Consider the following 26,137-nt stretch of genomic DNA (forward strand, 5'->3'; position numbering starts at 1 on the left):
CCATCAGCACGCCATGTCCCAAACAGTCTGACCTTTTTCTCTGTATTTATGACAGTGACAAACATTGATAAACAAGGTTTTAATAGAGGAAGTCTGCACAGTCTGCTCATGCAAAGCATCGGCTCCAGCTTTTCTTTTAAAGAGAGTTTGGTCTAAAGTCACTGTCTGCTACTTTCATAAAGTCAGAGAGAAGACGACCGAGTTTGTAACCAAACATCAAAGCTTGTCTTCGTCTCTTCGACTGTTTGAAGTCGATTTTATCAAAGAAAAACTCTGCTGAGTTTCCTTGACAGAAAACCTCGGAGAGTTTATGGAGTTAGCTTCATTATTTTCTGTCTGATTCTTTCATATCTCCCTCATAATGATGTATTTTTCCCTTTATTTTTTTATTTAGTTGAAGGTTCACTTTGTAAAGTTCAGGATATGATTTTAGTTATTGTACACAAGGCAGTAAACACTGTGGTTGAAAAATACTAGACGTATAACTTGTCTGTTTCAGTTTTAATGGCCTTAGCTCAGCATTTTTGGCTGTTTTGACCTAAAGCTAGTATGGGACAGTGTTTTAATAAGGCTGAACTTAAAAGACCATTCAGTAACCAAATGGTTGACATCACTCTGGCTCCATCCAGTCTTTTCTACCATGTTTGTTGTTTACTTTCAAGCCGTGCGACCAGAGAGGAGCTACCAGTCACTATTTACCAAATCCTGTCTGACTGGGAACCTATCTTTACTGGCAGACCATGAAGAATTCATGAAGAATAATTGATCAGTAGATGCTGTAGTCCCGGTCAGCATTTAAGTACATTTGTACAACCCCAATTCCAAAATAGTTGGGTCGCTGTGAAAAATGTAAATAAAACAAGTCAGTGATTGTCAAATCTCATAAACCTATATTTTATTCACAATAGGACATAAACATGTCAGATGTTTAAAGTGAGACTTTTTACCATTTCATGAAAAGTACTGGCTCATTTTAAATTTGATGACAGCAACACATCTCAAAAAAGCAGGGACGGGCCAACAATAGGCTGAAAAGTGATGAAAAACAGCTTGAAGGACATTTGCATCTAATTAGGTTAATTCATTTTTAAATGCACTTGAGGGAGAGCAAGAAAAACCCTGGTCAGAAGACCTGAAGGATCAACTGGGGATGTAGGGGTGGAGCAGGTCTAAGATGTAATCAGGCGCCAGCTTACGAGGGGCTTTATAGATAAACAAGGATCTTAAAATGAATTCGGAAGTTAATTGGAAGCCAATGTAAGGAAAATAAAACTGGTGTGGTGTCAATCATGAAGCAGCATTTTGAAGCAATTGCAACCGATTAAGGGAAGATTTATTCAAGCAGGTGTAAAGGGGAATTGCAATCGTCAAGCCAGGAGAATATGAAAGCATGAATAAGCATTTCTAACTCAGCTTGAGACACAACAATTTGGAGATGTTTCTTAAATGAAAGGAACAAGAGCGAGTCAATGATTTGACTTGTTGGTCTTAAAGCATTAAATAATCAAGTGTCACCCTGAGACTTTTACATTTTTTTCTGAAAGAAGAAGCCAGGGATCCAAAGCACTTCTCAGCATGAGGAGAGATATTCTCTGAGGTGATGATGAGAGTCTCAGTTTTATCAGTATTTAATTGAAGAAAGGTATTCTTCATCCAATCCTTAATGGAATGAAAAGAAAAGAAAAAAAATCCAACAACAAGGAAGACACAGATGGAATCCTACATCAGACAAGAATGGGACAACATTCCTCTCCCAGAACTCCATCAAGTGGTCTCCTCACTTCACAGACATTTACAAACTGTTGTTAAAAGAAGAGGGGATGCTACAGCGTAAACACCGCTCTGCCCAGTACCTTTTGAGACGTGTTGCTGCCATCAAATCAAAATGAGCGAATATTTTTCATGATATGGTAAAATGTCTCAGTTCAACATCTGATATGTTGTTTATGTTCTATTGTGAATGAAATATGGGTTTATGAGATTTGACAAACATTGTTTTTATTCACATCTTATACAGCAACCCAACTTTTCTGGTATTCAGGTTGTAAAAGAGCATGTACCATAGGTTTGGACGTAATGATCAAAATTTTTGTTGCATGGACCGATGGACTATTAGCCCTCTCAGAGGGAAAATTCTCCATGTTATAGCTCTAAACTTGATCATTAAATGTGCTTACACATAAAGAACAAACCCCTCACCACTGACTGCTGCGCTGTGGTTTTTTGTGCAGGGTGGAGGAGGAGTGTTTCATAAGATGTGGGATTTCTCCCACTGCCTCCTGTTTTATTGCCTAATTCCTCAATCCTCATGTGGAGAAGTTGGCGAGGTTGCAGAGAGGAGAGACTCGGTCCAGATCCAGCACAAAGACTCCTTTGTTTCTGTGGGACAGAAACCAGGAGGGAGTCCTAGTGATGGATACGACCTAGCTTACTCTGGTTGGTTGTGTATGTGTGGGTGTTATTTATAGCGTTTTACTGAGAGTTAGCGGTCAGACAGAATGTCCTGTTTCCAAAAGGCTGGGTTGTAAATATGAGTGAAGGTTAATGGTGAGAAGTGCTGCTCGTTAAAAGGTGCTCCGATACAAGAGAGAGCTGCAAATCAGTGCAACAGTAACAAAAGGAAGGAAGGTCACACTTGAAGAGCTGGAGAAGACTTCTTCATCAAGGCTAAAAGAAATATTTAAACAAAGCTACTAAGAAAAACATCTGTGATGGCTTGAATCTTTCCTTTGTATGACTATGGACTTCTGTCATCTGATGCACACATGGCAGAATGACAAACTGGCAAGTTGGCAAATGCAACCTTGTAATGATGTGCATGTTCACATCTTTCTTCAACAGAGTGGTGAGGTCTTAACATACAAAAATGTCTGACATAAATGTTTGTGTGGATGGACGATGAGATACGGTTGTTTTTTTTAAGTGGGCCTGATCGACAAAGAGAGGAAATTCAGAGATGTTCATCCATCCATCCATCCATCCATCCATTTTCTTCTGCTTTTCTGAGGTCAGGTCACAGTGGCAGCAGGCTAAACAAGTCAACCAAGACGTCTCTCTCCCCAGCAACATTTTCCAGCTCTTCCTGGAGGATTCTGAGGCGTTCCAGAGGACAGATCATATATATAATCCCTCCAGCAAGTTCTGGGTCTACCTCCCAGTCTCCTTCCAGTTGGACGTACCTGGAAGACCTTTTACCTTCCGTCTCTGCTCCCTCTTCACCACGATGGAATGGTACTATGTCTGCAATACCTGCCTGTCGAACTCATGATCTCTTTTACCCTCACTCATTAACAAGACCCTGAGTTACTTGAACTCCTTCACTTGGGGCTAAGACACTCTCCCCACCCATGAAAAGCAACCCACCATTTTCCAGCAGAGAACCATGACTTGGAGGCTTCGCACTCAGCCATAAACTGTCCCAGTGCCTGCTGGAGGTCTCGTGGCTGAAGGGGCCAACAGAACTACATCATCTGTAAAAAGCAGAGATGGAACTCTGAGGTCACCCAACCAAAAACCCTTCTTTCCCTGGCTGCACCTTGAGATCCTGTCCATGAAAATCACAAACAGAATTGGAGACAAGGGGCAGCACTGGCGGAGGCCAACATGCACCAGGAATGTGTCCGACTTTGTGCTTAGGATGCAAACACAGCTCTCACTTTGGCTATACAGGGACCTAGTTCGCTGCAGCGGTCCTGAGACCCCATATTCTCTTGGTACCCCCCACATTACTTTACCACATTCTTTGAATAAGAACGTCTGCTAAATGACACCAGACCTGTACTGAGCATGTGCAGAAAGTCTCATCATTAGATGAACTATTTCCAGTTGAATGCAAGGTGAGGAAGATTCAGTTTTCCCTCTGGCTCCTCCTAAACGCTGTTATGTAAATGAACATCCAAAACAGAACAAAAGGCTCCCATTTTAACTTAAATCACTGGGTAACAACAAGGTCTTTGTGTTTCTATTTCATATTCTCTAGTTGAACATTATAAAACCTTTAACTTTAGTATTACAGTCTGAAGCTTTAATCATAGACCTATGGAGTCACCGTTTGGTGTCTTGGCTGTCACCGTCTCGGTTGTTGGAGCCTGAAGTGACCAGATAGAGGAGATGAAGAGGAGTGAGGGGCTAGCAAACACTGTTTATACATACATAAAATATGGCCTCCTTTTTTCCCTCCTCATTAAAAAGCTTCTGAAGCTTCCTGCATACATGGTGCTAATTGCATGTAAATAGGTACATAAATATGTAAATATAAACCAGCAGACCAGAGTGGAATAATAAAACTGAGGAGGAAAGTCTCTGCAACGAGTGAGAGACCCAGTGAAAACATCAGTGAGATTACAGACAGCATCAACTGCTGTCCTTATCTGTCATCTGGACTGAGGTGGTCTCAGCAGGTCATGGCAAATGACAGTTGTTGATTTGGATGCACTTACCAACAAGGGGACAAACCCGGGTCGTTCTTAAACAGAATCCTATTGAAGAAAACATAGTAACCTATGCAGTTGTGAGTATTACATATTGTTTTTGTTGGTGTGTCTGAGTTGCTCTGCAATACTCCACCAAAACGATCCTCTGCAGCACATTTTTTCTGCCAGTTCCTGGTCCTTTCTTCTCATTTTCTGCTTGTTTGTATACAGGAAATCGTGGCCACTGAAACTAAGTGTATCTCGTTGGAGTTGAGGCTGATGAATACTGATTGGTAGTTGATTAAACTGCAGTAATTGATGAAAGTACGACTCCTGAATCTGCTGAGGGGGAATTTTTTTGCTATCGGTTAGCCACTGAGAAAGACCTAAGGAAATGGGATTGCATGTCCGATGTTGGTTAGTAGATCTGACTGGTTGTATTGCCGTCTGCAGACATTTGTCTCACAGAAGAGCACACCAGTATGCTTGCAGACATTATCAGACACTGGCAGTCACCAGTGCTACCCAGAGGACCCATCATAGTGTTTTCAATCTGCAGTGTTTCAGTGCAAAGTCACAATTTTGAGCAGGAACACTTTGTGCAAAGCAACAAAAGAACCAATCACCTGTCACAATCATTGTCTGATTAACCAACACTACCTCCGGGAAGAGCATGGCTATGAGCCGAATGTTAATAACTTTTGGCGTGGTGTCATGGGCCTTTACTCTAATAAAATGTGAAAAACTAAAGCCATGTCCGACCCCCCAACAGACTTGACTGGGCCCCTGAGACCCCAGAGAATGGGCCCTCCTCACTTGTGTTTATTTATGATATCAGTAAATGTGTGTTGAATCAGTAGCACTGGTGCTAGCACCCTGGCTAACAGTTACTTTATTTTGGGGCCGAAAGTGTGTCAAGCTGTTATTGGGTTCTGATGTTGGGACTATTTATCAGTGCTGCTTTCTAACCCAATCGCCACTTTCTTCTATCCAAAATTGCAAAATCTTTTGTCACATTTGACCTATTTTGTAACTTTTTTGCCACTTGTATCTCATTTTTGCCCATTTTTGCTGTAACATACAGTAGGACTCTGCTTCAACCACAGCATCCTTTTCATGCCTGAGACCTTCCTCTTTTGTGACAGGAAAAACTTCTCATTGTGAAGTTTGTATAAATAAAAAAAATTCAGGGTCAGTCTGTCCTGAAACTTTCATTCTTTCTTTCATTTTCAAGAACTTTTTTCAGGACTGCACGTGCGTCAGCAGCCTCTGCCTCCAGGTTTTTTTTTCTCACTGTACAAATCTGCAGCCTTTGTCCTCTGACATTTCACTGAGACGTTCCTGTGCTTCCTCTGGGCGATGACTTTATCTGTCTTTTATCCGTGCAGCAGTTTTTCTTTCCTCAGAGACAATCGAGCTGTCCCTGCAGGTCTGAGACAGATCCATCCTCCTCTATTCTTCCTCTCCATCCTTTTTCTCTTCTGTTTATACACAGGAATAAAAGGCAAACACCAGGACAAAAGGTTTCCTGACAGCCCGGAACAAAGAGCGAAATCTCAGTTTGTTGCTCCTTTCTCACTCGCTGTGTGTGTCCTTGGACTCCGCCTTCTCATGAAACTAAACCTGGTGAAGTCAGGCTTTTCTGGAAGTTTCCATCAGACTGTTCACCAACACTCAAATCATTTCCCAAGTTCACATACCATAGTTTTCCATGCAAGAATTTCAAACTTACTGATTTTGATACCTGTTTGATATTATTGCAACAAAAAAGAAGTCCTTGGCACCAAATATTGTGCATTTTCTTTTTTTAGTGACCAAAACTTGCAACAAACTCCATATTGTCTTATTTTCACAAATACAGTGTCAACATTTCAGTACCGAAAGGCTGTCATCATTTTCTCTTTCTCTTATGGTGGCTTTTGGATCAGAAAGACTAAAGATCTGAAGTTTCAACTGCAATGTCTAAGGAAGTAACTTCCCTTGAGATTGCCATCATTGCCATGTCTGGTGAGACTAATGTGGTTGGATGCACCTATTACTATTATCGTGGACTTGAAACAACAGTCATGAGTTAAAACACACCTTTAAACATCTGAACTTCAACAAATCGATGGAGCATTGGGCTCTAGTCAAACCAAAAGCCCAAGACAGGCTGACAGAGCCGCTCTCAAGAGTGATAACACTCACTGTATGTTGCTGCTATTACAAACATCAAACCTGGACAGTAAAGAACATGTTTTGCTGTGATTTACTAGAGGGACCTGGATGCAGCTGAGGAACTCCACTTCATACCAGGAAGTCGGACAAGCGCCGCCATATCTCGTCTTCTAATACCGGAAGTCACTTGAACTGAACGTCTTCTTCATTGTTTTCTCTGTGTGTCGCAGCCATATTGATAGAGGCAAGTCAGCCACGTAAGGAATACAAGTAGACGAAAGATACATGACTTTTCAGACTAACAAGCACAGTGATTACATAACATTAATTTAAAGAATCGATTTGATCTAAATTCAAGTACCACTTTGCACATACATAATATGCGACAGGAGATTGGCTGGCTGGACACCGATGTCGCCGCTATGTTGCCAGAGGCAAGCCTGCTACATAATTCAATATAGTAGACAAGGATTGTGCATGTTTTTGGAATAAAAAGCTCAAGCGATTAGATTAATATGTATATATAAATACAAAATAAAAAATATCTTTACAAATTTGAAACTGTATAATATATAAAAAAAAAATATTTTAAATCATGGAGTACATCTTTTCATTTAACTGAAAAAATACAAGAAAGCAGATTCTGCTTTTATGTTTCACTATCAGTTATTATTCTAATATGGATCATTTATTATAAATGATTCATTAAAATCCATGCAATCTTGTTTTAGCGCTTTATTACAAAAACATGCACATTCCTTGTCTACTGTATTGAATGATGTAGCAGGCTTGCCTCTGGCAACATGGCGGCGACATCGGCGTCCAGCCAGCCAATTTCCCGTTGCATATTATGTCTGTCCTCAGTGATCTGTGATTTCGTCCATAAATTGATTCATTAAAATTAATGCAGGGTTATCGCTGTGCTTGTTAACCCAAAAACTCACATTTTTGTGGTCTACTTGTATTTCCTGATGTGGCTGACTTGCCTCTATTAATATGGCGGCAACACATTGAGAAAACAACAAAGAAGACGTTCAGTTCAAGTGATTTCCGGTATTAGAAAACGAGATATGGTGGTGATTTTCTGACTTCCAGTGTGAAGTGGAGGTCCTCGGCTGCATCCAGGAACTTTCCTCTTCACTTCCCTACACCCAATCAGACACTGCGAGTCATCTGGACAAACACAACCTATCAAAGACGGTATCACTGCAGATGTGGGTAAACAGGGGAAGGCTGGGTGGCAGTGTATCCTGATGTAGGTTGCATAAAACTTTATCCCCTGAACTGTACTAATAGTTATTGATGCTATCAATTTAGCCTTGTTTACATTTAGGTTAAACAGCACTGTGGCAGCATTCATTAACTGGGGTAACTGAATGATTTTATGCTTTTCATCTTATGATAAATTTAGCTGGTCACCACCGAACCAAAACATCAAGAATCAGAAGAAACATTAAATGCATGCAAATAATGCAGCGATTGCATTAATTTATGAGACATGAACAGAGAAGACAAGCACTTGAAAAATAAAATAAATTCAAAGTGACAAAGTATGAAACAGCAGGGTTCTCTTGTCTCCTGAATTTCAAAGCTAAGCTCTGATTTCCTCCTGTGTAGCAGCCTCCAGTCTTTAGAAATCATTGCTCCTCAGTAGAGACATGACTGCTGAGGAGAAATCAATAGCACTCACATGAATAATGAAGAGCTGGAGGCTCATTAGTGATGTTCCTCTGCCTCATCCTGCAGTGAAAACACTCAAATAACTCAGTCAAACATGCAAACATGCTGCAGATCACAACAGCAAACTTCACTCAGAGTATTCATCCATTAAAAGTCTCTTAATGAGAGATTTCCTTCTGCTGTAATTCTGTTCAGACGATCTGTGAGCGGCTCCAGACAGAGTGGATCGATGATCAGACGTGATTTAATCCATTTTAAAGAGGTTGAGTCTCAGATCTACCAGTCAGCCTCAAGGCAATTAAAGCGCTTCATCTTAATGCCAGACACAGGCAGGTCAGTGCAGAGATGGAGCAAACAGACTGAGCATGCTCTGTTCACACCTTCAGACAGTAGATGCTGACATGTTCTGTTCTGTATAATTACTGCTTCCGTGGTGGGAAAGTTAGGGTGGCTCTGCAGGAGGAGGTCATGGACTCGAGTATGAGACACAACTTGAGGCGCGTTTGGCTAGACAATTTTTAATCTTAAATCGTGAGGAACCACAGACACAAGGACAGTTTTAAGTTGTTTTTAAACATCATAATCCTCAGAATACAGGATTGGCACTCTTTGCTGCTGTAGCCCTCCTGCTTTAAGGTTCTATGTGTTGTGCATTAAGAGATGCTGTTCTGCATGCCTGGGTTGTGACGAATGGCAGTAATAAAAGCTGGTCTTTTGGCTTCCTAACTGCTCTTCATTTGGTACCAGTTTTGCTTTTTAAATGTGGATTAAATAAAATCAGAAATGGAATAAAGGAAACTGGCTCTCAAACATAAGCCAGCACCCGTCTTTTATATATAAAAGGCTTTATTTATTCATGATGGACACATCAATACTCTGTCTCTTACCCTCAAGGTTTATTTTCTTAGTAGTTTATCAGCATTTCCATTAAAAGCATGTTTATAGTCTGGATCACCTCTATATCAGGTAAATCAGTTCACCTGTGGTAAAAATTACTATGTTGTAAAGTTTACAGATCATAGCCAATGGTTGCAGAAATGTTCTGATGAAAACTGCAGTGTGCAGCGCCACCTAGATCATTAATGATCTAAGAGCCTTACTAAAGAGAGAGAGAGTGCATGAGTGTTATATCTCTCAAAGGTTCGATGTGACTCAGGAGACAGATCCAGATGTTGATATCCAGAGCTGGAACGGCTGACAGCTGACACTGACGTAACCTACAGAGAATCTGACGGACACACTCTCAGCGTGTCTAACATAAAGGAATTCCTGCTGCTTACCATGCCTCCCACAGCTCAGGATTTAGTTTCTGATTGATTGGGCTGGAATCAAAATGCATTGTGGGAGAGATTTGACTTCTTATGGGGGCTGATGTCACGGTGTGATACATACAGTAAATCCCCTCCAATGCAATCATGCAGTTGGCTGCTGCAGGCTGCTAGTGTCTTTCTCTGCATTTCAATGGGGCACACTTGATTTAAGTAAGGATTAAGGATGATTTTTATGTTCCCAGTGTTGTGGAAGTTCACTCTTAGGCTGGACACATACTTGCTTTTAACTTTGTGGTGTCCCTTCTAACTTCAGTTGGTTAGACTCCTGCTACAACGTCAGAATAAAAGTCAATTCAGTGCTTATGTTTATGCACAGGTTTGATTTGCTCTCGGCAACAACTTGTGGTAGGCCCAATTCTAGACTTCTCATCACTGATTATTAGTCCAATAATCTGCTTATCCACAACAACTCAGCTTGTCTAACTGCATGTAAACACAATGAATGGCTCTCCCTATGAAATCAACATATTTGATAAATTTTCCTCCACATTTAGATGCTGACTTATAATCACAAACACATTTCTCTCTCTTTCTTTAGCAGAACAAAACCAGAGTTATATTTAACCAATGTTATCAGGAGTGAGTGTCTGCCTCATTTAGTGGAATCTTAAGATGTTTGGACAGAGAAAATCTCTCCTCAGTCCTTATGACCAAATATGAGCTCTGTATATTTTTACAGAAGGTTTAGTTATTTTAGCCTCATTCCCAGGAAGACACTTATCTGTAAAATGCACCCAGAGGAAAGCCTGTCTTACTCCTTTTCTTGATTACTTGCACACTATTTATACGCAAAAGTCTGTCAGAATTAATCACAAACTTCATTCAGAGACATTACTTCAATTAACATAAACAAAAGAGACCGTAATTACTCCAGTTCCCCTCTGAGAGAGAGAGAGAGGGGCTTGGAGGGAGCTGCTCTTCCATATCAGACACAGAAACTGTTATTTTCTAGTACAGAGAGTCAGAAGTGGGCTGAAGCTGAATTTCCATGTGGCCTGTTTAAAACGTTTGGTTAAGAAAGTAGGGCAATAAACACTGGTACCATTCTAAACTTCTGACAGCAGAAACACTATTAAAAATTATGTACCAAACCAAACTGAACCGAACTGAACCACACAGCTTGATAGAAACAGGGCTGCCATCAGAATCAGCTCCTGACAAACCCAGAGAATGGGCCCCTGATAAACCCACAGAATGGGTTTGTCAGAATAGTCAATTAAACAGTTAAAATGTGCATTTTAAGAGATGCGAAATTATTCGCATAGGCACATCCCTGACGGCTTCTTAAAACAACTGACACCTGCTGATAGCCCACACACTGACACCAACATCTGGTCTGAGGCAAACCAAACCAACCTCAGCATGACAGGAAGGGTTTGGCTGAAAGTTTTTAGTTACAGTAAATCTGGATGTCCGATAAATTTACTGTTAGACCTGATGAATACTGACACTCACATAAAGAATAAGACTCAGCTCAGCCAGCTGAATGACATCTGTAGACATGAAACACACCAGGGGAAAAAGTCCATCTCCATCAAGATGAAAACAAGGGGGCTGAACTCCTGAGACAGCTGGTAGTATGATCCAGAGAACACATAAACTAGGGTCGCATTCACATCAGGCAGCCTGGACCATGCCAAGGCACACTTTAACCCTGAAGTCAAGTTCATTTGATCAGTTTGAGTTCTCAGTTTCATGCAAATGCTTCCTTGGCTTCAATGCAAATGAAAGAGGTGGACTTCAGCAAAGTACAATTGCTAAAAGATGACATACACACAGGCAATGTGCCCAATTATAATCAATACAACTGCTCCCCTTGACAATCATGATAAAAAATGGAAGATTATCAGAGAGCTGTAGCTGACCAAAATTGCCATTATTGCTGTTATTTATATTCAGTAGTTCATTCAGAATGATATTAAGTCAGATGCAGAACAAAGGAGGAGCTGGGGTGGAGGAGGGTTGCAAAAATTGGCTTGCAGAGAGTGCAGCAAAGCGTAGACAGACCAGAGCAGCTTAAATATGGTGGCTTGAGTGCAATTAGCCAATAGCCTGCCTGGAAGCAAATCAGCTGGCGATGGCTTGTGTGAGAGCTGATCTCAATTATAAGGCAGCAATTGACCCCATGATCAGCCTGAACTCATGCTATACGCTCGATTTTTGTCCTACAGATAATTTTTGCAATGATTTGAAACACTGGACTCGGTGTGCAGTGTTCAAGTGCATGAGATATATATATATATATATATATATATATATATATATGTATATATATATATATTTTTTTTTTTCATTTTATGGATCCAAAACCCCTTTTTATGTGGTAGACTTCAACAACTACAAACAAAATTTAAATTTGACACACAGTTACCAACATGCATGGTCTCACAGAGTCAGCACAGTGAAGGAAGACATAGATGACATAGCAGGAACTTAAAACATGAGGATGTGTCCATGCCCAGGCCTATTTGGGAGTGGAGCTTCATGAATGCACATGACACATGGTAAAAATGGAAATCTCAGTGTGAGAGAGAGGGAAAGAGAAAGACAAAGGAGCTGGTCCACAGTTCTGAATAGTCAAACCATTAAAACCAGTGGTTCTCAAGAGGTCTAGCCTTGGGACCCACCTCTCTCTTTAAGTGAGAAATCACAACCCAAATTTCTGAAAAATTTAAACATGTCTAATAAACAGTGTAGCAGTTTGGACCTTTCCTCAACAAAGAAAACTGACATGTTTAAAAGCCCATTCATTTTAATTTCCTGTTATAACTTGTACTTTTAGGATGTTTTCTAGAGAACTAGTCAAATCATCATGAGAAAAGTAGCATTATTATCCATGTAAAAGCAGATAAATTAGTTGAGATTTAGAGAAAACAACCCACATTTAGTGGTGATCACAAGGATTCTACGTAAAAATTAAATATCTACCTGTATGCTATCTTAGTGCTTGAATATAAGCAAGACTTTTTGACAGATGTTTTTTTCCAGGTTTTTCCATTTGCAAACCACTGAAAACAGCTCAGAGACTCACTATGGGTCCCGACCCACCAGTTGAGAAGCACTGACTTAAATGACTTGGACAGATGTGAGAAAGAAGAACAAAAAAATTAAATCTAATCGGAAAATATAACGACAGCCTAAAGTTTCAGAGTCAGCGTGCAAACATGATTAAAACAACAAAAGATGTATTTCTTTTAGGAGTGGTGAAGTCAGACCCCAAGAAAAAAATAGGAAACTAAGGAGTGAAAAAATGCATGCCAATTTCTTGAACATTTTCTCTTTAGTGAATGAATTAGATTGTACATTTTTGAACAACAGGTAAAACTTCTGAATAAATACTGAATAAACAAACAAGTACTGGCTGTATAATTTACAAAGAAGAATACTTTCTATCCAAATAAGCACATCTTAACGTTTTGCACAAGCAGAATTAAATTCCCCTCCTGTTTTTAACCTTTAATGTGGTTGACTTTAACAACTGGAACAACAGAGAGGTAACTAAACAGTGTCTCTGCAGCTTAGCTCTTTTTTATATGATACATTTTAGCTCTGAATAATTCACAGGATAAACAATATTTTGACATTTCTCTGGTAAACACTTTTTCCTGCAACAGTAAAACAGGCTGAAGTGGCTGCAAACTACTATTCTGATGCAAATGCAAGCATCTATGGGAAAGGGGATTAGGGCCACTAACAAAATTATTTTTTGAGATCAAACTTTTGTTTTTTTTAAATTCCGGGAAAATGCCAGAGAAAATAGGATAGAATTCTTGGTCAGGGTCAAACTCAAAATCCTGAGATGAAAGGGATACATCCTAATGAGATTAAATCAGAACTCTGAGGAAAAAAGTCCTAATGCCAAATACCAGAAAAAGTTTAGAATTCTGAGATTAAAGTCAAAATTCCAAAAAATAAAGAAACATTTTCAAAAAATGTCAAAATTTGTAGTTTAATCTCAAAATTCTGAGATTAAAGTCAAACTCTTAGATAAAAAGTCAAAATTCTGAGATCAAGATTAAAATTTTGGCAAATCTTCAGTATCAAATTTAGTGAGGATGAAAGTTTTCTTATGTTGCAGCTTCCCTTTTAACATTAAGATGAAGTAGATATAAAACAGGATGAAGCAGATAAGAGCTAAGACGTGTTTTAAATGAGTTAGTCTCAGGCCTCTGCAAGACAGCCCATGACCTTCAGCATCAGCTCCTCTTTCCTGTGTTTGGCACCGACGCTCACTCCTCTTCCTTTTAACCAGGCCAGCAGAGTCGCTGAGCTCAGCTTCGACAACTAGGGAGACAAGGGAGAAAATATGAGGAGAGATATGCAAAGATGAAGAAGATTCTGGGAGTTAATACATAAACAGTGAAGGTCAGAAAGTAGGAAAAAAGGTAGGAGGGGGAAAATTGCAAAAATAACAGAGAAAGCTTCATTTTGACTGAACTGGTAACTTCCAGGAGTAACATCCATCCAATAAAGACATAACAACAAATAATGCTGCGTATGTTAACTTTTCCACCTCTGCCAAGGGTATAAATATTTAGTTTTTTGTTGTTTTTTTTTTTCAAATTTGCAGTTCTTCTATTCATGTTTTTAATGCCCTAACTGAAAATGTACATTACACTACTGAATGCTCTTGCATATTCAGCACACCTAAAAGGAAACCTTTTGACACTTAACTTCTGCTACTTCACTTGAGGTAGAAAAGGTCATAATGAAATAAGGACGAGGGAAACCAGCTGAAAAATCAGTGCCACTCTTGACTGCATTGCTAGATACTTCACAGAACCATAAATTGTAATCCGCCCTGCTCTGCTTCTGACTGACTTACCCTGATATTCACACCCAACCAGCCACTGAAAACAGTAACAAGATGAGCTAATTAGAGGCAGAGTATTTTCACAGCAAGCTGCACACAAAGTGCACTCTGGAACAAATCACTCCCTTTATAGTTAATCTCTAGTCCATATTCAGCACTTGGTTGAAGTGCCACTCCAGCTACTGCAAAAATACATCAATCCACATGTTCAACCTCAACTTGGGCTTTGAAAGGCGAAGGGATAAGACACGTTCTCTCCCTCCTTCCTACTCTCCCTCATCAGCCACAACATTGTTCATCTATGCTGCTAGATCGATTATCAGAACCAGAACCATTCAAGGTAGACTCACCACAGGCTACCCTAGAGAAAACAATGTATGCTCCTGTAGAAGACATGAAAGTTTGTATAAACTTTATTTAAATAAAAACCTGGTTTATTTGCTTGATGAAAAGAACTATACAATCCTCAAGTATCAAAGCAGCATCCCTGAGCTTGGTATTACATTTGAAACACTGCATTTAGGTGCAACACTGAATTTGACAGTTTTGTAACTACAAACAATTTATATGGGTACATGATGGACAACGGTACTGTGGATGTCACAAGCTTGCTAGTTATCAACTTCATTTTAACAATATGGTTAATTCATGATGTTATGTAAAAGAACTACACAACTCACAATCCTAGAGTGTCCCACCTGTGTTTCTGATGTCGCTGTAACCCACAAGTTTTGGCCATGGGCTGCTAATAGTCAGGTTAACTATCATGTAAAAAGATTCTTTATTGAGCTCTTTGCTAACAGAGGCTGACTCTACATTCATCACATGCTTCCAGACCAGCATAGAACAATCTAATTGCAGCTTCCAGATTTCAGTTTTTATAGGGCAGTTGCTACATGTGTTTCTAACACAAAATGAATTGAAATACTTTGTACTTAAATGTCAAGATCCGGATGCTAACTGACCAACAACACTACTGAATACACAGCTACATTTCACACTGATGTTAGCATTGTGCAGAGTGATAAATCTGTTAGCCTGGAAATGTCTTTTTTGTGTTAGCATTAAGCTAAGAAACGCACAAGTTCATTCTGGGTGTTTTGACAGAAGTTTATATATTCTTTGAATAACTGTCAAGGACTTACAAAGAGTAAGTTTCCCTCAAAAAAGTATACACAGAAAAAACTAGCCAATAATGGGTACAATCAATCGACAAGAGCATGTGAGGGAAAATGATTTGAAAGAAACTAAAGTTATGAGATCATATAAAGAGGTAAACAGTGTATGGTTAGCTTGTTTGACAAAATAGTATGTTCTGTGTTCTGGTTGGTCTAGAAAGCTCAAGGATAAAAATACGAGTATATATTTAGAACAGCTTTAAAAAAGCTTGAGGACAAAGTGTCTGCTGGTAAAGCTGTGTAAATAAAAGTAAAAGAGAAAGTGCAGCTGATATATTGTTCTTGAAAACTTGCAGGTTGGAGCCGTAAAGCTGATGAATGTTGTTATTAATGTTCTGTGCTCCCTGTAGGCTCGCAGCTCCTCCTGTCCCATTCATCACTTTAACAGTCCTCACCCTCCAGAGGAAGGATGTTTGTAAGGAGAGTGAGCCGTGTGCGTGCCATTCATCACACTAACACGCTTTAATACATCACGCTAATGTATGTCGTCCTCCTTCAGGATGTTTATGAGGAGGCCGACGCTGTGCGAGGGGACGCACCGGAGATTCATCACTGTAAAGTCTCCTGTTCTTCTGAAACAAAGTGTTAGGTCGTTCAATTCTTTACACTTTAATATCATAAACAAGACAAGTGGAGTGTCCCCTTTGGGCTTTAAGCTTTGTTACAACATAAAGGGATATTTCTAAGATTTTGGTTTCATTTAAAACAGACATGGATAAAGAAAGCAGACCAACTCTCTTTATCCTAAACAGCAGATGTTTTCACACATGTGGAGCTGATGGATACAAGGCTGTCTGTCCTCACGGTGATAAATTCTGGACATGGAGTTTTGCAGACATGGGAAATTTGCTAAATTTACACCATCTGGAATCTTTAACTTCCTGCACACATACAGCAGAATTTACCGGGGTGGAAATATGTCACTTTTATCCACTTATGCCAGAGGCTGACATTAAGGAGAAGGTTGTGTTGTTGTTGAAATCATAAGGGATGATCATCTATACCACAGCCATGTGAAGAAGTGCTTAGTGGACTTATTGGTAGACAAAGCCACCTGTTTAGGTTGGCAAAATAGTTTACTTTTAAGCTATTATCAGGTTTGCTAGTTAAAATATTTCTAAGCACAACTTTTAACCAATTTCTACAACTTTTTGCCCATTTTTGCCATTTTCCCACCACTTTCTACAATTTTTAAAAATATTTTTCCCTTAAAAGTTGCATTAATTTCTTACACTTTATTTTCTGGCATCCTTATGTATATGGCTTGGCTATGAAGTCTGACATTACTAGCCCTGTCAGTGCCAGTGGTAGCACTGAAGTCACCAAGAAAGACCAAGGCATCAGTCTCAGGGAGTGAATTTACCACCGAGTCTGGTGTCAAACACTTCCTTTACAGAGAGCTCACTGACTAGGGCTGGGTATTGTTAAGAACCTCACGATTCAGTTCGATTTCGATTCTTTAGGTTGCGATTCGGTATTGCTTTAAATGCTTCAATGTCGATTCAGGAAGAAGTAGAAATATACAAATAACCTGTTGACAATTTTTTAAATAATTATTTTCATGCCCATGTGAACATATTTGGTAAGTCACCTCAAATTTTTTAGCAAAACATCTGAAAATAAAACTTTGCACAATAATAACTTGTTTGTGCATATGGAGTACAAAAGTAAAAAACATGACAGTTCTGTATAAACACTGAAAAAGTAAAGTGCATGTAAGCTTAAATAATATTTCTGTCCTCTTGGAAATTGTGATAAACCTCACATAACATGGTTATGGTTGGTTGTTGTTTGGCTGAGTGCAGCCTCCGTCCATACAACGCAAATCACATGCACAGCGACCCCCACTGGCCAGGAGGTGAATCGATTCAGAGGATTTGCTGAATCGATATTGAATTGGGGGGGAAATACTGCGATGCATCGATTAATCGATATTTTTACCCACTCCAATCACTATTTTTACACACTCCTCAGTGTGGTGTCCATCAGCAGGGCCAAACCAGTATTAGGCCTGCTTTTGCCAGTCCCAGGTTACCTCACCGATCCAGCCCCCTCAACACTGCAGGTATGTGAGATTCCTCCTGAAAAAAGTCACTTCCAGGCACCGACCCAGAAAGACGGCCTCAAGTTGAGCAAAAACAGCCGAGAACCGGTCGACAACACCTCATCATTGTCATTGGTCTTCAATTAACGACATCACAAAGAAGGACACTGACAATGTTCTTGTAAGCAGATGCTGAAGGCTGCACAAGGACTGCAGGGTTTTCAGGACTGTCCAGTTCTTTAGTAGTGACCATCAGCTTCTGGTCAAACACTGAAATTGTGGTTGAGATACCCCAGGAAGGCTGACTCTGATGCCTCTCAAGATCCTGACTCCCTCTGGGTGGACTTTATGTCCGGTCTCCTGGCTGCTGCCAGGGAGAGCATCCCGAGGTTACCGAGGAGAAGGGGGGCCTCATAGCCTCACACCAAAGAGTCCTCCCCTGGCACTTCGGGTCCTTACTGAGCACTTTTTAATAGAGGATTGCTTGCAGCCTGTGTTGGCTTCTGGAGGGCATTCGACTCTGTGGGTAGAGATGCCCTCTGGAGGTTTCTGTGGGATCCCACGTTGACTCATCCAGCTGATGTCTGTCTTATATTCTGGTTCAGGTTCAGCTGTAAAGTGTGGTGCCTCCACCTCTGACTTCTTTGCAGTTTATTGGGTGAGGCAGGAGTGTGTCTTAGCACCTACTCTCTTCAGTTACTGTATGAACTGCATAATGCATAATAGGTGGGTTACAGGGGCAGCGAGCTGTGGATTGTCATTTGAAGACATCCAGATCAATGCGTCATGGAGGGGTCAGTGGGGAAGATACCTTGAGAGATGGGCATGGGCCTGGCACAGGCCTGGACGATGGCCATCAGAAGGCCAGAGCAGCACAAGACTGAGGTTTTCCATAGGCTGAGAGCTCAACTAACAAACTATTCCTACTACTGTGGATTACAAACTCCACATGGTGAAAACAGATGGGACTAAAGGAGCTATGCAACCGCACACAGTAGACATGAGATGAAAAAATGTAAATTATCAAACAGGAGGACAGTGTAAACCTTTCTTCTCTGGGAGACCCCCAAACAAGCCATGTCTTTTATACTGGTGGGACATGACTATCTTATAATTTACTGTATTAACATTTTTATTATTTCAGGCCCAGTTAGATGTTAATATGAGAATGAACTTTTTAGCCTGGTAATTAAAAAGTGAGGGAAGCACTGTACTCTGATTAGAACAGATGGTAATAATGCTTTGCTGAACAAGATGAATACGGAGTCTAACTGTTAATTGACCTTCAGAATTTAAAAATCATTGAGAAACTCTGGCCAAAAAAGCTTTTGAGAAAGACAACTATGAGCTTGGTGTTTGATGTTCAAAATTCAATCATTTAGTTGATGATTTCAAGAAGACAATTTGTCCAGACTTGAAATCATATTCCCCTTGGGGACTCCTGCCTTAATGCCTTCACACAAAGGCAGCACAGAAATATGATGCCTAAATCAAAAGCTTGAGTTAGGCAGAGAATATAAAGACAACGTGAGACAAAAGACAAAGGGTTAGATCTAACAATCACTTCCACCTTAATGGAGTCGTTTCAAAGTTGATAGCACTAAAATGACTTCCAACATGGAATATGGAGTTTATCCCACTCAAGTCGACTGCTTTTAGCGCTATCTAATTTGGCATGCAGCAAGCTGCAGTTCTCCCAGGAGAAGAGCGTCTGCCTTTTCAACACTTGTTCATACACCACCCTTAAGCTAAAAGAGGCCAGTTAGCCTATCTTAGACCTGTCTGATACAACAGCTGAGGACAAGAGACAGAAGAGGATGAAGATAATAGGAGAAAAACAAAGAATTCAGGTTGTGATATATCGAAAGGCATGTTTAGAAGCTTTACTGGGGGTAGACAGTCACCTAACCCAAGGTTTGTGCAAGTAAATAAATCCATCTTATGCCTCAGAGTTGTCTCTTTTCTTTGTGATCGTTAAGTTTAACTTTAGATCCACACAGACCTATCTGAACTAGCATGTAATAAATTTACCCCTCCACTGTAGCTTTAGAACCCAAGAAAATTTGCCTCCTCTTTTTTATCAAAGGCACATTGTCTATGCGTTAGAGGTAGTGCAGTTAACTCAGAGACCTTAATGGGCACCAAAGCAAAGCAAACTGAATTCCCCCATAATGTTGCTTTAAAAAAGATGGTATAAAGTCTACAAGTATCCTCACCTGGTTGTTCCTGGCCATTTTCTCCACATCTAGGACTCTAACAGCAGACTTCGATTTCTTTGGCACTGACTCAAACATGACTTCCTGAAAGAACAAAAGACAGTGAGCACCCACCTGCTACCTGAACATCGCTTGATTATTGCTGGTATGATAAAATACAGTTTTCGCTTGTAGGAAGAAAACAGATTTTACAGCTGAGTCTCAAATCTGGAGATCTGGAGATCTAGAGATGTTGCTAGTTTGGACTATTCTTGCACTCATGTTGTTTGAATAGGAAATGAACATGCACTCCTATTACCACCCAGAAGTGTGATGATCATAAAATTAAGAGTACTTTGGCACAAAGCTAGTACGCTCCCATCTTGAGGATGCAGAAAACAACTGCACTTTAGACTACCTTAAACTTGATTTCAGGTCTAAAATCTGTGGTGCAGCATGTTTCTGACATTTACAGGGATAGTTTGTAAGATGGCTGGACATCACCAAGTTCACACTGCACTTTAATTGGGCCTGTTTCTTGCAAAAAAGGATGCATAACCTCCACTGGCAGCACCAGGCAATCAACATAATAGACACCTTGGTTAAACAGTGTTTGAATGATTCCTTCCACCTGGGACTAAACCTATCATTTCAAAGATATCAATGAAGTGACACCAAACAAAAAAAACATGAAAAATACTCATAAAAAAAAATTAGCAAGTTGTGATAAAGGCCCCTCACACCCCATTGGAGTGTGCTATCATGGGAATGTAGCTACTGCAAGATGTTTGCAAGCCTTGCATTGCGTTGAAGCGCAGCAGACAGGCCATTTAGCTCCTAAAGCTCCTATGACAGGAGTAAGGGGACAGACCCTGATCATACATGTGGAATTTGAAGCGATCTGTTTCATAAGAGAGTTATACCAACTTCCTTCTACATGGCGGGGTATTGAAATGGTTGTTATGACCACCCAGGCATTCCTTAATGAAAAACATTAGTAATGGAAGGATAAGAGGCTTTTTCAAAGGTGAAGTCATGCTTCATATGCAGACTAAAATCCTACGCCAAAGCTAAATGTTGTGCAGGAGCTGAATTTCTGAAATTTCGCAGGGAAGAAAATGATGATTCAGAAGAACCAAGTTCCTCTTGTCATATTGGGGTGCTGTTACCAAAAAAAGAATATTTAAAGTATGACTGTATAGAGACTCAATGTGTGATCATCACTGTGAAGTTTAGTGATGACTGACATGTGCACTTAAAGGTTATATGAACTTTTGTTGTTGGTAGACTGCCAAAAAGTAGTAAAAAGTAGTCCAACTTCAAGCCCTGTTATAATTGCCTTACCCTGTGGTGAAAACTCATGGTGTGCACAGCTTTAGATCTCCATGTTGTATAGAATGAGCATGAAAAATGTGGTGATAATCAGATAAAATCGCTCAGACAAGTTGGTTAAAATGTACAAACTGTCCAATAAGCAAAAACATAAAAATCTGACCTCTCATTAATAGTGAGCATCCTGTACATTTACAAGATGGTCCCAAAATATTTTTTTTTCATCTAAACCTGATACAGATATTTACTTATTATCAGGCACGCAGCTCTTAAAAAGTCCCCTGACTGATGTTTGGGGTCCCTGTTGGGCCAATTTGAAATGGACTTGCAGGAAACCACCAAAATACACAAATTTCCACTGCAACTACATTTTATGCAAATTTTGGGGAGTTTTTGAACATATTAAGGCCCTTCAATTGGTGTTTTACCTGTTGGAATAACCTTGCATATCTTGCATTTCAGTAGGGTCCTTGTTCCAAGGTACTAAGGCCCTGAAAACACATACAATTATAACGTGACATAATTTAGCCTTTTAGCTGGACTCACTGTTGTGCTGCTCTTGGAGGGTTCTGCAGATGTTAGCTGTCCAGGAGGCTTTTTTGTAGCATCAGAACGTTTTTTTGTTGTTTCTTCCTGCATCTTTTCACTTGACACAGTTGCAGTTTTGCTTTCCAAGCTCACTGTCTTGTCTGTGTTGTTGCTGGACTTGACTTTGGACTGGATCTCTGGATTTAGACTGAATATAACCCTTGGTTTAGACTTAGAAGCTGTGCTGCTTTCTGAGCTCATCTTTTTGTCAGCTTTGTTGCTGGACTTGATTTTGGACTGGATCTCTGGGTTTGGACCGATGACAAACCTGGGTTTAGACTTGGACACATGGCTGAGACTGGGAAAGCGTTTGAGTTTTGGGTGATCAGCTGGACAAGGAGAGGTGCGGTTCTGAGGTTTTAGGCGAGGCTTGAAATGAGGAGTGATGGGTGGGGGAGGAATCAGGGGAGGTGCAGCTGACAAAAAGGAAACAGAAGAGGAAGAAGAAGTGGGCAGTTGCTTTTTGATGAACGCAGGTAAGGTCACTCGCCCTCTTTTCTCCTCTCCTCCAATCAGCTGCTCTCTCTGTTTCTGAGCTCGTAGGAGAGCCACGTTGACATGACGTGAAGGACACTTGTTCTTGAAGATGGGAACCAGTTTGGGAGGAGGAAGAGCTGAGGGAGGGGTAGGAGAAGAAGGGGGGAGAAAAGAAGAGGATGAGGAGTCAGAGGAGGAGATGAGGGAGGACGCTGGCTGAAAAACTGAGAGAAAAGACGAAGAGGAGGAAATGGAAGGAGCTGGCTGGTATCTGAAGGAAACAGATGAGGGGAGAACATCATGGGAGTGGGAGGAGGAGGAGGGCCAGTGTTCATCTTCTGGACACTGCTGACTTTGAGCTGGTGTGCTCCTGAATCCACAACCATTACCCTGAATTTCCTGCACCCCATCCTGCTGGGAGATAGGTGCCCTGTCTAAAGGCTGTGACCAGTGTGAAAGCTGCATGGGTGGAGGAGGAGGGAGCTGAGCGAGGACAGGCCTGATGGAGCAGGAGGAGGCCAGATTGACCTGTTCATTGCCCAACACCTGAAGAAGAAGAAGAAACTAAACTTTATTCACAATAACTACCTCAGCATTACCTCTTTCTGACTGGCCGTCATTTCTCTCTCTCTCTCTCTCTCGTGCATTAAAAAACTTTAACTGTCAGTGTTTTTTGTCATAACTAAGAAATTTTCAGTATTTTGAATGTAAAAATAGCAAGGATGTCAAGGATACAATATCTGCCAGTTTTTTACCTTTAAAAGCACAAAATGTACCAATACATTTCTAAAAAGTTAACATTCTTATTTTCGATGCAAAGTTACCACGGGTAAAGTGAGAGTGTACATACAGTCAACGAAATAAAAATATGTAGAGTTAAATAACTGACTGCAAAAATATTCGCCCCCTTCTAGTCAGTATTTAGTAGAGTCACTTTTAGTTCAATCACAGCACTGAGTCTGTGTGGATAGATCTCAATCAGGCTCTGGACTCTGTAATTTTACTCCATTCTTCTTTACTAAACTGCTCAAGCTCTGCCATGTTGCACGGGGATCGGGTGTGAACAGTCCTTTTCAAGTCCAGCCTCAAATTCTCTATTGGATTGAGGTCTGGGCTTTGACTCAGAACTCGAGAACATTAACCTTGTTGTCTTTAAACTATTTCTGTGAAGCTTTCTCTGTATGCTTCAGCTCATTGTCTTACTGGAAAATAAATGTTTTCCCAAGTCCCAGCTCTCTGTCAGACAGAATAAGATTGAATTTAGAGTGCTAGGGTTAAAGTGCTAGAGTTTAAGTGCAAGAGTTAAAGTGCAAGAGTTTGGATGCTGGAACAAACATATATCGATTAAAGTGCATATTGCCAATGTATGAATTATTTGTATAAATATAGAAAATCAGTACAGAAAATCTCCATTCACATAGTCATTCACATTCACATATACAAATACAAAGAAACAACAAAATACAGTGTATCTATACACGCGTATGTATCTGTAAACCATAAACAGTCCATTTAACTGTGAGGGCAGATTTGGTTGGTTATAAGCCAGTTTTTGAGATGAGATTTGAAGGTGGTGAAAGTGGTGCATTCTCTTATTATAGGTGGTATAGACTTCCAAGTTTTAGCACCCCTCACTGACAGTACAGATTGACTAAAGCTAGTTCGTCTGTGGGGGACCTCGCAGTCTCCCCTAGTGGTGGCTCTTGTAGTTGTGCCAGTTTTTAGTTTAACATAGTCCTTTAGTGGCGGTGGTGCAAGTCTAGTCAATATTTTATAAATAGAACAGGCATATTTGAAATTTTTGTAGTTCTCAAAGGATAGGAAGTTGAATGCAGAGTCTCTCCCATTTCAGCTGCTGAAGCTTGGAACTCCTTCAGAGTGTCTTGGTGGCCTCTCTCACTAGTCTCCTTCTTGCACGCTCACTCAGTTTGTGAGGACGGCCTGATCTAACCAGATTTACATGTGCCATATTCCTTTAATTTCTTCATGATAGATTTAACTGAACTCTGGGGGATGTTCAGAGCCTTGGAAATGTTTTTGTCTCCATCCCCTGGCTTATACTTTCACTAACATTTTCTCTGAGTTGATTTGAGTGTTTTTTGCCTTCATGGTGTAACGATAGCAAGGCATACTGATTAACCAGTGACTGGACCTTTCAGACACAGGTATCTTTATACTACAGTCAGTGAGATACATTCACTGTACAGTTGATCCCCATTTCATTAACTGTGAGACTACTAGAACCAATTGGCTAGGCCTCTGTTGAGTTAGGCCAGTCACTTTAAAGGGGGTGAATATTTATGCAGTCACTTATTTTACATTACAGATTTTCATTTGGCATTACTTCAAGGAAAATTGTTTTTCCTTTTACATTACAGCAGTTTTTTGTCAAAAAAGCCAAATTACATTGACCATGACTGATTTATAAAACCAGGGAAAGGGTGAAACATACAATGGGGTAAATACTTTTTACAGACACTGTATATCTAATGCAATAGACATACAGTATATGTTCAATAAACCTCCTTTCTTCTTCATTCTGATGTTTGAACATCATCATCTTGACCATGTCTACATGCCCAAATGCACTGGGTTGCCATGCAATTGGCTGAGTCGACATTTGCAATAACGACCATAATGACCAGCTGTGTACGTATATTTTACCTCATATAGAGATTAATGAGAGTATTTATACGCTAAAGTATTTCAGACTTCTGCTTCAAGTTTAGTTTTGTTTAACCAGTGTTTACAGGGCAGAGAAAGAGTCCACTAAAATATAAAAACATCTTTCTTTCAGCTCTAACTCCTGGAAATGAACTCTGCAGTAGAGTATAAATATTTTAGTTTCACTCCGCGGGCACTGAATCGATCTTTGGGGATGTTCCACTGTGCAGAGTTTCTCAAGTTGATAAAACACACTTTAGCTTCACCCTGTGAATAAGACAACAGCAGAACAAGCTCTGAGGATGAGAGATAACTTTATGACTGCACAATTTATAGTTTCATCTATTGAGTGGGGATCAGTGCCGCTTAGGGAAAGCTTGGGAGAATGAATAAATGTACTCAAGCCATTAAAGAGAGACTTTACCCTCCATTATCCTAACCCAGGCTCCAAAACATTCATTTAGAAAGAATATAGCATTTAATTATTTAATCAAAATAATGGTTATATTTAATATGAATCATTTATATTTCAGGGTGATGTGGCTTCAAAACAAAATACTCTTTCCAGCTTAAAATTTCATGTTTACAAAAAGTTAAGATATTGCCAACTATTAAATTGTAGAGATTTCCCAAGGCAAGTAACCTGACATCCAAATAAATTTGAATTATAGTTACATTTAGTCTAAAGTAAAAAAAATACACCTAGAAGAGTCAGTATCATACACCATCTCTTCAAGATGAATCACAGCAGCAGCTGGTAAACGCTGTTAAGAAGTCTACAGATTGTGGCTAATGTTAGCAGTGCTACTGCTGCCAGTTGTTCATCATCTTTGCAGGTTGTCGCTCAACGCTTTGGTTATACACAAATATAAGTTGATATAGTCTGCGTACAACTTTATTCTCATTTTCTGGATCAAAATAATGCTAATCAGAGCTGTTTCTATGAGATACTATCAGTACTATCAGTTCACTGTTGTTTACATCAGATTAAAGAGCAATATGGCAGTGTGGCTGCAGCCATTAATCACAGCATTTGGCTGAGATTGTGGGTAATAACTAGAAAAAAAAAAAAGTAGTTTAGGTCTAGGCCAGTGGTTCTCAACTGGTCCGGCCTCAGGACCCACCAATCTATCTTACGACAGATCGCAGGCCAGGAGCTGTGCTCACTCTGCAAGTGCACACTGGTGTGCAAGATATACTATTTCAAAAGGCATTTCAAAACAACTGGTGCTAATTTTGATACTGCATTTTTTTGGCTTAGCCTCA

At 40.1% G+C, this 26,137-nt stretch overlaps 1 protein-coding gene across 1 annotated transcript in view; it reads right to left on the minus strand.

Moving 5' to 3' along the window:
* Nucleotides 1-12,910: 12,910 nt before the first annotated feature.
* Nucleotides 12,911-26,137, minus strand: part of LOC121527441 — a 28,738-nt gene continuing 15,511 nt past the window's right edge. The window contains exons 12-14 of the mRNA XM_041814400.1: nt 21,689-22,753; nt 19,832-19,915; nt 12,911-13,864 (exon numbers count right to left, since the gene is read on the minus strand). Coding sequence (XP_041670334.1) covers nt 13,742-13,864; nt 19,832-19,915; nt 21,689-22,753 — 1,272 coding nt within the window. The 3' untranslated portion in view covers nt 12,911-13,741. The remainder of the gene's footprint in view (nt 13,865-19,831; nt 19,916-21,688; nt 22,754-26,137) is intronic.

The sequence above is a fragment of the Cheilinus undulatus genome, linkage group 19 (assembly GCF_018320785.1).
Source record: "Cheilinus undulatus linkage group 19, ASM1832078v1, whole genome shotgun sequence".
NCBI classification, from domain to species: Eukaryota; Metazoa; Chordata; class Actinopteri; order Labriformes; family Labridae; genus Cheilinus; species Cheilinus undulatus.